At 49.2% G+C, this 14,893-nt stretch overlaps 1 protein-coding gene across 1 annotated transcript in view; it reads left to right on the top strand.

Moving 5' to 3' along the window:
- The window catches only part of DNAAF5 (dynein axonemal assembly factor 5), a 36,369-nt gene extending 21,889 nt beyond the window's left edge, over positions 1 to 14,480 (top strand). Inside the window, exons 10-13 of the mRNA XM_079945371.1 lie at positions 2,904 to 3,054; positions 3,763 to 3,919; positions 5,541 to 5,732; positions 13,528 to 14,480. Of these exons, the coding sequence (XP_079801497.1) occupies positions 2,904 to 3,054; positions 3,763 to 3,919; positions 5,541 to 5,732; positions 13,528 to 13,664 (637 nt within the window). The 3' untranslated portion in view covers positions 13,665 to 14,480. The remainder of the gene's footprint in view (positions 1 to 2,903; positions 3,055 to 3,762; positions 3,920 to 5,540; positions 5,733 to 13,527) is intronic.
- Positions 14,481 to 14,893: the final 413 nt, after the last annotated feature.

Raw genomic sequence — 14,893 nt, 5'->3', positions numbered from 1 at the left:
TAGGTCGGCTCCACCCACACGTGGTCTGCCATGCTGCCCCCCACGCGGTCCCCCCATGCTGCCCCCACGCAGTCCCCCATGCTGCCCCCCACGCGGTCCCCCCATTCTGCCCACATGCGGTCCCCCCATTCTGCCCCCCACGCAGTCCCCCATGCTGCCCCCCACGCAGTCCCCGCCATGCTGCCCCCCACGCGGTCTCCCATGCTGCCCCCCACGCGGTCCCCCCATTCTGCCCCCATGCGGTCCCCCCATTCTGCCCCCCACGCAGTCCCCCATGCTGCCCCCCACGCGGTCTCCCATGCTGCCCCCCACGCTGTGCTGCGGCTGAGTGGTCCCCACGTGCCCCGGCACTGAGGTCTCAGGTGGGACCTGGGGTGACCCTGAGCTCTGGGTCCTGCTGTCGTGTGACTCCCCACACAGCCAGCGCCCCAGGGAAACGGCGTAGTCCCCGCAGCGAGTGCACCGCATAGAGAGACACTAAATCAGTCGCATTCTTGTGGTCCTTAAAATTCCGTTGAATGAAAAAGTTTTAGGGAACATTAACTACTAATGGTTTATACATTAGCTGTTCTCAGCTTTAAAAGGCTTCTGGTACCTTTCAGGCCTCACAGAGAATTGACTGAATGACCGTTAAGGTTAGAACTTAGGAAACTCCTCTCCTCCGGAGGGACTTGAGGCAGCATAAACACCCGGGCCTCCAGCTTGGGGCTCCGAAGGGAAGGAGGCGGGCGGCCCAGGCTGGCCGTGAGGCGGCCCGGAGCAGAGCCATCAGCAGGCCCCGCCCTCTCCCTTTGCAAAGCGACACAGCGTCCTGGCAAGATGGGCTGTGGGGCTTCAGGCAGTGAGATGCTGTTTGCTCTTTGGGGACCCATCCCCTGAGAGGGAGCAGATCTTTGTCGTCGGCCTGTCCTGGACTTTCCTAGGGAAATAACGGGTCATTATTCAGACTTCACTTCTCTGGATGTTACTCTGATCTCTGCTCTTGGGCCTCTAGCCAGCCCATTGTATTGCAGGAAATTTTATTTCCTGCTTGTCTGCAAAGACTTAAAGGGTTAGAAGAGACTATAAAAAGGTTACTGAGTTGGGTCTGGCAGCTGCCCTGTGAGGAGAGAGCCGGCGGATCAGTCACTACCCCTTGGGGCCCTGCTCCGCTGCGTCCCCCTGAGGACAGCCAACCCCCGGGAACGAAGCCCCCGCTCTTGAACCGAGTTCCCTCAAGAAGCTGCCCTTGAAGGCTTCTTGTGGAAAGAAACCGCTATCAGGAGAAGAAAGCTGTTCAGTTTACAATTGTCTAGTGCAAGGATTAGCTGTTTTTACAGGCAGGAAAGATTTTGGAAAGCAACACCTGCTTGGTTTTGAACCTCAGGGTTACAGAATGCAGAGTCTGAGATAGCAAAGGAATGCGGCCCCCCTCACCCCACCCCACCCCCAAAAGCGCCTCTGGCACCGGCACACCCAGTGGTGCAGGGCTCCCAGCCAGAGGACGGCGGGGGCAGGGGCACCCTGGCTGGAGTGCGATCCCCCAGTGAAGGAGGCCTGCTCCCCTCTCTGGGCGCCCAGACACCACCCAGTGCCGTCCCCTCGTGCGGGATGTTACGGAGCTTCTCCCGCAGGGCAAGGCCCGGATGCTGGTGGCTCTGGAGGAGCCCGTGGGCCTGCCCGGGCTGGGCTTCCTGGTCTCGGGGCCCAGCTGCGTTTGAACAGGTGTGCGTCCTCTGGAAGCAGGGTACTCATTCTTGGGGAGTCCAGTGCCTTTTCTGCTCCCAGCATATCACTGGAGTCCCACTGCCCGTCCCTCCTCACGGTCAGCACTCGGCCCTCAGGCCCTCGTGGCCACATCGTCTGGGCCGCCTCAGCCAGGACACAGGCTGAGCTTTCCAGAGTCCCCTGGTGAATCCCTTTGCAGGGAACAGCAGCTCCTTGCTAAAAAACTAAAGCACGTAGGAAACCTTGAATGTGTGCGAGTCGCCCTGCACCAGGTCCAGTGTCGGAAGCGCAGGTGGATCAGGAGTGCCCCCTGCTGGGGGCACGGCGCAACCGTGGGCTCACAGGCCCTCACGCTGGTCCAGGTCCCAAAGCAGCTGGTGCTGGAGGCGGGAGCCCCCTGTGAAGCGTGCTCTGGAATGACCCTGGGAAGCAAGTCAATGAGTCCTTTGTTCAGCAGAATACGTCTTGCTCCATCAGCAGAGGCCCGTGGGGTACAGGAGTCATACGGAGGGCTGAGGCTTTTCCCCGGGCTTTTGGACGGGGCCTCACGTGTGGCTCCGCTGCCGGGTGGCCAGGCCAGCCAGTGGAGCTCAGGGCTGGGATTTTGTTTTGCTTTGTGTTTGTCCTGATGGCGTGTCGAGAGGAAGGTCCCCGACTATGTTGGCGGGAACATCCGTGTCTCCCGGTGTCTTGACACATGGGACCATACGTGCAGCCCCAGGGTGCCCTCTTGCCAAGGTAGTGGGCGTGGTCAGAGGGACCTCACGTGGTTGCAGGGACCTTGAGGCCCATCTCTGTAAGGTCGCCGCCTGTGGGAGTGACTTGACGCCCCATCGGTGCTCGGGGTAGCGCGGCCACCCTTTTCTTAGATCCAGGAGGGGTGTTGGGGAAGCCCCTCGGCCACAGAGTGGGAGGGAGGCTGGAATACACCCCCAGCCCCAGGGTCCAGTCCCAGGAGAGGCGGCAGGAGCCCGAGTGCAGCCCTGCCCCATGATAGCCGTGGGAGAGAGCCCCACGTCCCCTCCCTGGCCACTACTCCGGGGCGCGGGGGCTCTCGTTCAACGTCCAGTGTTCGATTTCCGCTCGTTTTGTCTGTTTGGCCTTTTCCCTCCGCCCAGTCCGTTTCCCAAATGGAAGCGCTTCCTTCGGGGAGCCTGGGTGCCCCTCTCACCCACTCTCTCCTGCTTCCGCTCCAGACAGTTCCATGGCTACCTGGACACCCTGATCAAGGACATCTTCGTCCCCAATCTGCAGTGGCATGCGGGGAGGACGGCTGCGGCCATCCGTACAGCGGCTGTGTCCTGCCTCTGGGCGCTTGTCAGCAGCGGGGTCCTGTCAGATGAGCAGGTAGGGCTCATGCATCCTGGACCCAAGAGGGGAACAGGCTGTGCCCTGGGCTTCCGGGACCTGCCTGGCACACCTGCCGCAGGTGAAGAGCGCTCACCTGAGTCTCCTGTCCTGATAGCGGCAGCAGATGATCCCAGACAGACCGAGGGGACGGGACTATGGGGCCAGAGGGCGAGCAGAGGTCTGGGGGGAAAGCCCGTTGTTTCCTTGGGTCACCTGTAGGTTTCCTTAAGCGATTGTTACCGTTTACAAGAAAAGAATTTCATCACAGGAGTCTGACTCAAGAGCGTTGTTTGTATTCATATTTCCAGATAGATGAGGAATTGAGGAAACAGTAAAAGTAGGGAAAACATTGTGGTACCTGAACAGCTGTTACTTAAGTTGAAATGCCCCCCAAACTTTACTGGACACGATACCCAGTCCTGCTAGTAAGTAGTGGGCTGTGTAGGATCGGTGCCTAAGACTTTCTGAATAACAGATTTTTTAAAAACCAACTGACCGATGTTCAAATTATCTGGATTTTAAAAATCAAGATTCAGGTCTGCTTCTTACATAGAAATTTCAAAGTAGCTTTCCAGACTCAATCATACTTGCATCAAAACCAAGTCTCTTCAGTGACGGGCAAAGTACACAGTGTGTGAGTAGCAGTCTCTGTCCCCAGGGAGGCACCAGCCGTGACCCACAGCTTGTGTGGTTTTTTTATTGCAGATACAGGAAGTGCAGGAAATGCTGATGCCTCCAATTCTAACCACCCTGGAAGAAGATTCTCAGATGACTCGATTGATTTCGTGCCGAATCATTAACGTGTTTTTAAAGACCTCTGATGGTGTGATAGATGCAGACAAATTCATCAAGATTTATCCCGGTAGGACATTCTTCTTTTCCAATCATACGCCTCTGTTTGTTTGGTAGGAAAAATAGAAAATGCTGCTTTGACTTCTGGTCAGGTCGGTGCTGTGAGTCTAAACGTGGATGGGACAGGTATGACGCCACTGAATGTCACTGAATAAGTAACGCAGCACAAGAAACAGGACAGACGTCTTGTGGACTGGAATTGCGGGCTGGGTGGGAGCATAGACGCCCACGGCGGCCGGGGTACCACCCCGTGGCCTCCAGTGTGAGGGCTGCAGCCCTGCCTCGCGTCCCCCGTGTCACTGCCTCTGGGAGCCGGAGAGCACCGATGAGTCCCGGCCACAGAAGTGAAACCCGGCCCCGAGCGGAGCAGCGTCGCTGGAGGTGGGCCTGCAGCCGAGAAGCTCAGGGGCTGGTGGGTGTGCCCACGCCGGGGGTGGCGGGGGGAGGTGGAAGGTACAGGCCCTCAGTGCCATCTTTTCCACGTGTGGTTGGGATCGCGGAAATCTGCAAGGGTAACAGGCGTTCCAAACAAGTTGAGCACTTCCTGCGGCAGGGGCCACGTCTGGCCCCAAGGGTGGCAAGAAGCAGCCCCTGAAGCAGCCCAGGAGGCAGACGAGGAAGACCAGGCTTGCTGGCAGAAACAGGAGCCGAAGAAACTGGAGGAGCTGAGAGCTGAGGCCGCGGGAAGGGCCCTGCCCACAGGCGGGATTAACAAACGTGGCAAAAAGCGGTTCCTCACGCCTGAGGCAGTGGCGACCCTTAGCCCCTCCTGTGTGAACATCTGGATTCCCTGCCGTAACATCTGTTGCCACCTACAGCTAGAATGAAGTGTTATCTTGGAACCTATTGCATGTGTAAGAATAAACGCTTGGGGCTTCCCTGGTGGCGCAGTGGTTGAGGGTCCGCCTGCCGATGCAGGGGACGCGGGTTCGTGCCCCGGTCCGGGAAGATCCCACATGCCGCGGAGCGGCTGGGCCCGTGAGCCATGGCCGCTGGGCCTGCGCGTCCGGAGGCTGTGCTCCGCAGCGGGAGAGGCCGCAGCGGTGAGAGGCGCGCGGGCGCGTCGTGTAGATCTGTGAGAACAGCACGCATTGATAGAAGTCTCACCCGTTCACAGGAAGCGTTTCTGCGGATCAGGAAGGACTGTTAGTCCACTCTCAGCGGTGGGACATCTGGTCCCAGAGGCTCAGCAGAAACACAGCTGATGTAGCTGGTGGCCGTCGTGTCACCAGGCCCTCAGCTCTGTCCCCAGAGCCACGGTGGGCAGAAAGCGGGGTCAGCAGACGTCCTTCCTGTGCCGTCTGCTCCTTGGGGAGGACGGGGTGTGAGGCCTGTGTGTGACTCTGAGTCTGAGCATCTCGGAGCCGGGGGGACCCCAGCCGCCTTGCAGGTCAGAGGGCGAAGACGCCCACGCCGGGTGTGAAGCACACCTTCACTCCGTGTCCACGGAGTCCACCCCTGGGCCAGAGTGGCCGAGGGTCCCGGAACACCCGCTACCACCAGTCCCTCCCTAGCACCCGCCTGTGGGTTTCCCAGGCCAGGGGCCGGTGCTCCACAAGTGCTGAGAGCTTAGCTGGGAGCCGCCTGCCCTGGAACCTCTCCTCACACTCCTGTCTGGTCCCTCCTTGCAGAACTCTTAAAACGCCTGGATGACGTTTCCAATGAGGTGAGGCTGGCGGCCACCACCTCCTTGGTCACCTGGTTGGAGCGTGTCGGGAACGAGGCCGGCAAGTGCTATTACCAGAGCAACATTCAGCACCTGTACAGGGAGCTGCTCGTGTACCTCGACGACCCTGAGAGCGCCATCCAGGACGCAGTTCTTGGTAAGAGCTTCATCCCCATACTCGGGCCAGCCGCACGGGAGCAGCTGGCCGGGCGCCCGGACTCCCTTGGGCCTGCAGTCTTGCAACCCGTGTCCTCCGAGTTACTGCGGGTCCCAACGAGCTTGTGTCCTGTGGGTTACGGCCCCTGGTGTTCACCGTGGTAGAAGTTAAAACTTGAGAAAATGTTAAGGTACTGATTAATTTCTTTAAAATAACAACCATTACATTTTAACATAAATAACGTGGTTTTGAAAGATGCGTTTTGTAAAACAAAGTAACAAGAACAGTGGCATTATTTTACATTTTTGTGAATCTCTCTAACGTCGAGCTGATAGAAGGCAACCAGACGCACATCTCTGCGTTGCGTTGGTTGTGATGCGTGTCGTTTGGTTAAAGTATGTGAAAAACAAACGGCCCACACAGATGCAGTTGGAAGAGAAGAGTATCTTGACAGCGGTCCTCTCCCTTACCGCACCCTGACTGGACAGGTGGTAGTCTCCTCAAGGTTCCTTGGAGTGTAGACCCTGGAGCCACTGTGGAACCACACCCGTTCCGCTCAAGTCCATCTATCCGCCCCGCGTGCTCATGAACTTGGATGCGCTCTGTTCTCAGTGTCAAAAAGTCACTGTTGGCGTCAAGCTCAGAAAAGTCTTGGGAAGAACAGCTTCAGGAGGCTGTCAGGCTTTTGGTGGCAGAAACAAGTTTCTATAATTCTTATTACTGCTTGAGAGCTTCAATTTTATCATCAGCCACAAATACTGTCGCTTCATTCGCTTACAAGAAAGCATCCTGTTGGGTCCCCAAGTCTGAATAACAAGGGTCTGTTGTCACTGGTCATTCTTTCAAGTAAAAAGTGGTGTCTGGGAGCTGCCCAGCCCTCGGCCCCATTGCACACACGTGTGCCTCCCGTTCCATCCCAGGGTGCTGAAAAGCTAAAAAGGAAGGACACGTGTCGTATCCCCTGAACCACCACCGACGTGTGAGCGAAGCCACATGGCTGAGATGGCCATAAACAGACTTCAGTTTAGAGTGGAGTTCTAAAAACTGTCCAAATAACCCAAAAGAAGTCAAGAGAAAGGAGAAAGGAGAACGAGAAGGACGTAGAGGAGGGACGACCAGGAAGCAGACAGAGAGCAGATCCAGCCACGGCGTGATCTGTGACCACCCGCGCTGGGCGCTCAGTGGAGGGCAGACGCTGTCAGTCCCTAGAAAATCCGGACTTCATCGGAATGAGTTTACTAAAGTTGGGTGCTCAGGGGTTGAGGTTTCATGAAGTAGATGATTTTTATGCTCCTCTGAGGACATAACTGACTCCTGCAGTGACTCACTCCCCAGAGCCCAGCCAGCGCTCGTGCCGCCCTGGCCTTGAGCCCTCAGTGCGGAGGGCGCCCCGTGAGCCGGGGGTCGTGCCCTTCGTGTCACTGTGGACGGAGTTCTGACTCACACCCTCTGAAGGGTCTCAGGGCCCCCAAAACCCTGGGGCACCCTTTGAGAGCCCCTGCCCAGGCCACCCGCAGGTTCAGGTGCCCCGTTGTAGGGCACCACGTCGCTGCTCTCCGGGGAACGGAAACAAACTGTGAATTCGAGACCAATGGAAACTGCTTACAACAGCAACAGCTGAGAGCAGACGGGTTGTCTGCCTTGGCTTTGCACCAGGGGTCGGCACGTGTGCCCGACTGGGGTTCCTGGCCAGCCGTCGCCCTCCCCGTTCGTACAGACCGCACGGTTCGTACAGACGGTGAGCAGCGGGTACACAGACTCCCTCACACCTGCGCCCCACCATGCACAGCCTCCCCCGTGATCAGCAGCCCCCCCAGGTGCTGCATCTGGTCCAGTCAGTAAGCCTCACAGACACGCCACAGCCACCCCAAGTCCATGGTTTACATTAGGGGTCACTCTGGGCGCCGTACATTGTGTGGTTTGGACAAGCATGTAATGACACGTATCCATCGTTGCATTCATAGTTTCATACAGAATAGTTTCACTGCCCTAACACTCCTCTGTGCCCCACCTGTCCGTCTGTCCGTCTGTCCGCCCTCCCAATAATGACATGTATCCATCGTTGCATTCACAGTCTCAAACAGAATAGTTTCACTGCCCTAACACTCCTCTGTGCCCCACCTGTCCATCTGTCCGTCTGTCCGCCCTCCCAACTTTAGCGACCACTGATCTTTCACTGTCTCCATAGTTTTGCCTTTTCCAGAACGTCACGTACTTGAAATCATATAGTCTGTAGCCTTTTCGAATTGCTTCTTTCACTTAGTAATGAGCATTTGAGATTCCTCTATGTTTTCTCATGGCTTGAGAGCTCTTTTTTTTTTTTTTTTAGCACTAATATTCCATTGTCTGAATGAACCTGTTTATTTATACATTCACCTACTGAGGGGCATCTTGGTTGCTTCCAAATTTTGGCGATTATGAATAAAGCTTCTCTAAACATCTGTGTGCAGGTTTTTTGCCAACGTAAGTTTTCAGCTCCTTTGGGTAAATACCAAGGAATGTGATTGCTGGATCATATCGTAAGAGTATATTTATTTTTGTAAGAAATCACCGAACTGTCTTCCAAAGTGGCCACACTATTTTGCATTCCCACCAGCAATGATGAGAGTCCGTGTCGTTCCCCATTCTGCCAGCATGTGGTGTTCTGATTCTGGCCATTCTGATAGGTGTGTAGTGATATCTCATTTTAATTTGCATTTCTCTGGTGACATATCATGTGAAGTATCTTTTCATAGGCTTATTTTACATCTGTATATCTTCTTTGATGAGGTGTCTGTTAAGGTCTTTGCCCCCCCTTTTTTTTTTGGCTGCGTTTGGGGGCTACTCTTCGTTGTGGTGCGCAGGCTTCTCATTGTGGTGGCTTCTCTTGTTGTGGAACAGGGCTCTAGGCATGCGGCCTTAGTTGCTCCGTGGCACGTGGGATCTTCCCAGATCACGGATCGAACCCGTGTCCCCTGCATTGGCAGGCAGATTCTTAACCACTGCGCCACCAGGGAAGTCCCTGGCCCATTTTTTAATTGGGTTGTTTTGTTTTCATATTGTTGAGTTTTAAGATTTGTATATTATAGATAATAGTCCTTTATCAGATATGTCTTTCTTAAGACTTTATTGTTAATTTTTTTGTTTCCCTTTAATTTTTAATTTTTTAAATTTTTATTGGAGTAGAGTTGATTTACAATGTTGTGTTAGTTTCTGCTGTACAGCAAAGTGAATCAGTTATACATATACATATATCTACTCTTTTTTAGATTCTTTTCCCATATAGGTCATTACAGAGTATTGAGTGGAGTTCCCTTTGCTATACAGTAGTTCCTTATTAGTTATGTATTTTATATATGGTAGTGTGTATGTGTCAATCCCAGTCTCCCAATTTATCCCTCCCCTCTTTTCCCCGCTGGTAACCATAGTTTGTTTTCTACATCTCTGACTCTATTTCTGTTTTGTAAATAAGTTCATTTGTATAATATTCTTAGATTCCACATATAAGCAATATCATATGATATTTGTCTTTCTTTGACTTGCTGCGCTTAGTATGACGATCTCTGGGTCCATCCATGTCACTTCAAACGGCATTATTTCATTCTTTTTTTACGGCTGAGTAATATTCTCACATCTTCCTTATCCACTCATCTGTCGATGGACATTTAGGCTGCTTCCATGTCTTGACTATTGTAAATAGTGCTGCTATGAATATTAGGGTGCATGTATCTTTTCAAATTGGAGTTTTTTCCAGATATATGCCTAGGAGTGGGGTTGCTGGATCATATGGTAGTTCTACTTTTAGTTTTTTGAGGAACCTCCATACTGTTCTCCATAATGGTTGTACCAATTTACATTCCCACCAACAGTGTAGGAGGGTTCCATTTTTCCACACCCTCTCCAACATTTATTGTTTGTAGACTTTTTGATGATGGCCATTCTGACTGGTGTGAAGTGATACCTCACTGTAGTTTTGATATGCATTTCTCTAATAATTAGCAATGTTGAGCATCTTTTCATGTGCCTGTTAGCCATCTGTATGTCTTCTTTGGAGAAATGTCTGTTGAGATCTTCTGCCCATTTTTGGATTGGGTTGTTTTCTCTTTTGACATAGAGCTGCATGAGCTGTTTGTATATTTTGGAGATTAGTCCCTTGTCGGTCGCTTCATTTGCAAATATTTTCTCCCACTATGTGGGTTGTCTTTTCGTTTAGTTTATGGTTTCCTTTGCTGTGCAGAAGCTTTAAGTTTAATTAGGTCTCATTTGTCTATTTTTGTTTTTATTTTCATTATTCTAAGAAGTGGATCAAGAAAGATCTTGCTGTGATTTATGTCAAAGAGTGTTTTGCCTATGTTTTCTCTAAGAGTTTTATAGTGTCCGGCCTTACATTTAGGTCTTTTATCCATTTCAAGTTTATTTTTGTGTATGGTGTTAGGAAGTGTTCTAATTTCATTTTTTTACATGCAGCTGTCCAGTTTTCCCAGCACCACTTATTGAAGAGACTGTCTTTTCTCCATTGTATACTCTTGCCTCGTTTGTCATAGATTAGTTGACCATAGGTGCGTGGGTTTATCTCTGGGCTTTCTGTCCTGTTCCATTGATCTATATTTCTGTTTTTGTGCCAGTACCATACTGTTTTGATTACTGTAGCTTTGTAGTATAGTCTGAAGTCAGGGCAGCTGATTCCTCCAGGTCCGTTTTTCTTTCTCAGGATTGCTTTGGCTATTCGGGGTCTTTTGTGTTTCCATATATATCAGATGTATCTTCTGCAAATATTTTCTCTCAATCTGTGGCAAAAGTTTTTAATTTTAATGAAGTCCAGCTTATCAATTATTTCTTTCATGGATTATACTTTTGGTGTTTATCTAAAAAATTATTGCCATACCCAAAGGTCACCTAGGTTTTCTCCTATGTTATATTCTAGGAGTTTTATATTTATGTCTATCATCAATTTTGAGTTAATTGTCATGAAAGAGGTAAGGTCTGTGTCTAGATTTTTTTGTTGTTTTTTGTTCTTTGGATGTGGATGTCCATTTGTTCTATCACCATTTGTGAAAAGACTGTCTTTGCTCCATTGTATCGCCTTTATTTCTTTGTCAAAGATCGGTTGACAATATTTATGTGGGCCTATTTCTGGTCTCTCTGTTCTGTTCCATTGATCTATTTGCCAGTACCACACTGTCTTGATTACTGTGGCTTTATAGAAAGTCTTGAAGTTGGGTAGTGTCAGTGCTCCAACTTTGTTCTTCTCCTTCAATATTGTGTTAGTTTGTTAATATCCACACAATAATTTGCTGGGATTTTAATTGGGATTGCATTGAATCTATATATAGATCAAGTTGGGAAAAACTGATATCTTGATAATAGTGAGTCTTCCAGTCCATGAACATGAAATATCTTTCCATTTATTTAGTTCTTCTTTAATTCCATTCATCAGAGTTTTGTAAATTTTATCATATAGATCTTCTATACATTTTGTTAGATTTATACCAAGGTATTTCATTTTGGAAGGTACTACTGTAAATGGTATTGTTTTAATTTCAGATTGCACTCATTCATATCTGGTGTATAGGAAAGTGATTGACTTTTTAAAATTTATTTTTGGCTGTGTTGGGTCTTCGTTGCTGCACGTGGGCTTTCTCTAGTTGTGGCGAGTGGGGGCTACTCTTCGTTGCTGTGTGCACGGGCTTCTCATTGCGGTGGCTTCTCTTGTTGCGGAGCACAGGCTCTAGGCGTGCGGGCTTCAGTAGTTGTGGCATGCGGGCTCTAGAGTGCAGGCTCAGTAGTTGTGGCACATGTGCTTAGTTGCTCCGTGGCATGTGGGATCTTCCCGGACCAGGGCTCGAACCTGTGTGCCCTGCATTGGCAGGTGGATTCTTAACCACTGCGCCACCAGGGAAGTCCAAGTGATTGACTTTTGTATGTTAACCTTGTATCCTGCAACCTTGCTATAATCACTTATTAGTTCCAGGAGTTTGTCAGTTCTTCCCAATTTCAACATAAACGGTCATGTCATCTGTAAACAAAGACAGTTTTATTTCTTCCTTGCCAATGTGTATATTGTCTTTCATTTCCTTTTCTTATCTTATCGCATTAGCTAGGACATCCAGTTTGGTGTTGAAAAAGAGTGGTGAGAGGGGACATCCTTGCTTTGTTCCTGATTATAGTGGGAAAGTTTCAAGTTTCTTACCCTAAGTGTCATGTTAACTGTAGATTTTTTCATAGATATTTATTACTGAGGAAGTTACCCTCTATTCCTAGTTTACAGAATGTTTTTACTCATGAGTGGGTGTTAGACTTTGTCAAAATGCTTTTCTGCATCTATTGATGTGATCCTGTGGTGCTCTTTTAGCTTGTTGATGTGATGGATTACGTTAATTGATTTCTGAAGTGTTGACGCAGCCTTGCACACCTGGGGTAAATCTCACTCGGTCTTGGTATGTGATGCTTTTTATACATTGTTGGATTTGATTTGCTAATATTTTGTTGAGGATTTTTGCATCTATGTTTGTGAGAAATATTGGTCTGTAGTTTTCTTTTCCTGTAGCATCTTTTTCTGAGTTTGTATCGGGTTAATGCTGGTCTCATAGGATGAGTTAGCACGTGTTCCCTGTGCTTCTGTCTTCTGGAAGAGATTGCAGAGAATTGGTTTCATTTCTTCCTTAAAGGTTTGGCAGAATTCGCTCCTGAACTCAACTGGTTCACCTACTGGGGCTGGTGCTTTCTGTTTGGGAAGGTTATTGATTATTGATTCAGTTTCTTTAGCGGATGTAGGTCCACTGTTAGCGGATGTAGGTCCACTGCGAGTGTCTATCTCGTGTGAGTTTTGGCAGATTATGCCTTTCAGAGAATTGGTCCATTTCACCTGGGTTATCAGAGTTGTGGGCAAGGAGTTGTCAGAGAACCAATGTTTGGTTTTGTGGATGATCTCTATTGATTTTCTGTTTCAGATTTCACTCATTTATGCTCTGATTCCTCTTTTCTTCTGCTAATTTTGGATTTAATTTGCTCTTTTTTCTAGTTTCCTAAGGTGGTGATTTAGATTATTGATTTTAGATCTTTTTTTTTAATGTGTGCATTCAATGGTATAAGTTTCCCTGTAAGCACTGCTTTTCACTGCATCCCACAAATTTTGATAAGTTGTGTTTTCATTTTCATTTAGTTCAAAATATTTTTTAATTTTTCTTGAGATTTCTTCTTGGACCATTGTGGTATTTGCAAATGTGTTTAATCTCCAGGTATTCGGGGATCTTCCAATTATCTCTTTGTTACTGATGTCCAGTTCAATTCCATGTTGTCTGAGAGCAGAGATTGTATGATTTCTGTCCTTTTATATTTGTGAAGGTGTGTTTTATGGCCCTGAATGTGGCCTATTTTAGTGACTGTTCCATGGGCGCTTGAGAAGAACGTGTGCTCTGCTACTGTTGGATGAGATAGTCTGTAGATATTTGACTGATTGATGGTGCTCGTGGGGTCCTCTGGGGTGTACTTACCGATTTCCTGCCTGCTGGGTCTGTCCGTTTCTGAGAGAGGGGCATGGGAGTCTCCAGCCGCAATGGTGGATTAATCTGTTTCTCCTGGGAGCTATCAGTTTTGCCTCACGTTGTTTGACACTTTGTTACTGGGCTCATACGTGATAAGGATCGTTATGTCTTCTTGAGTACTGACCCCTTAATCATTATGCAGTGCCCTCCTAACCCCCATCACTTCCCTTGCTCTGCAGTCTGCTGTTTATGGCTGCTGTAACTTTAATATGAAGCTAAGCTTGGCTTAATATTTACTCCTGGCATCATAAAGGTGTTTTCCTGTTTTGCAGAGGCCCTCAAAGCAGGCAGTGTCCTCTTCCCTGACCTCCTGGTGAGAGAGATGGAGGCCGTCCTCCATAAGCATCGTTCACCCACCCACTGCGAGCAGCTGCTACAGCACCTGCAGGCCCTGCCGCCCGCCCCGTGACCAGAGTCCTGGGAGCAGAGCCTCAGCGCAACAGCTGGGGGGAGCGAACACCCAAGCCACGTCCTCACCTGGACTGGGATTCGTGGCCTTTAAATCTCGTCACAGGGCACCTTTCTGTCAACAGCCGAGGACCCTCACAAGCAAGCCTTTAACAGCAAGAAGAATGTATTCTCTAAGCACCGTGCCCAGTGCTCTCCTGGGACAGTTCTTCACACCCAGCAGTTTTTGAAATAAATAACTTTCACTGAGTGGCTTCTGTATTTTATGGCAAACTCATGCAATGCACTGAGAGGTCTGCCAGCAGTCGACAGCCACCTTCAAATCAAATGTCAGCTGCTCACACCAGATCAGCACATCCTTTTTTTAGTCTACGTGCACTGCTAGGTTCCTGGGTTATTGGTTCTTTCTTGCTTAAATGCCCACCAAGAAAGTTCTTGAGTATTTAAAAAGAAAAAAGACAAAGTGATTAAAAGGAATGTTCTTTCTTTGGGTTCTGTCTACTGAAACTTAATATCTCAGTGAAAGACTGAAAAGAATTGGAAATCTTAAGAACTATTATCAGTGAAATCTTTCCCATTTAAGATACACTGGAACTTAAAATGTTATGTGGATATATTTGGTCACAGTATTTTTTCTTAGGTCAGTAATTCTGACAGTTGAAAATAGGATGTTTAATCAGATATAATTTTGGTTGCTCTCTTGTAAGTAGCAGTACAGTAAAGTTGTATTATATTTTCCTGTACTTTCTATCCCCAAGTGCCTAAAAGAGTTCATTTTAAGTGAGTTTTATTTCCATAAGCCACATATTTATGTTAAGGGGAAAAAAATGCTGTTTGTTTTTTCCAAAAATCAAATACTAACACTTATGCTTTGGTATTTGAAAATATAACTTAAAATATTTATTATAACTATTCTGTATGCCTGTCTTCGTGTGTTTTGATAATTGAAATTCAGACTCTAAGAAAATTCTTTCCTTAGATTTAACCTCACAGTGATCGCAGCCTCCAGAATCCTGGGCCTTCGGACTGAGGGGTCCCCACTGCTCATTGTAGTGCCCTCTCTGGCCACCAGGTGGCAGGAGCTCCAAACAAGTTAAGACAAGGGTGTCAGCAAGGCTTCCAAGGGCTCGCCCTCCGGGTGAGGGTCGGACCTGGAGAGGGGCTGAGAACTGAACCTGCAGCGCAGACCTGGGTCACTGCACCCCCGGCCCCATGGTGACGCAACTCCTG

The sequence above is a fragment of the Stenella coeruleoalba genome (genome assembly GCF_951394435.1).
Source record: "Stenella coeruleoalba genome assembly, chromosome: 15".
Classification (NCBI taxonomy): domain Eukaryota; kingdom Metazoa; phylum Chordata; class Mammalia; order Artiodactyla; family Delphinidae; genus Stenella; species Stenella coeruleoalba.
The sequence above is the reverse complement of the archived record's forward strand: the minus strand, read 5'-3'. Positions and strand labels throughout refer to the sequence as shown.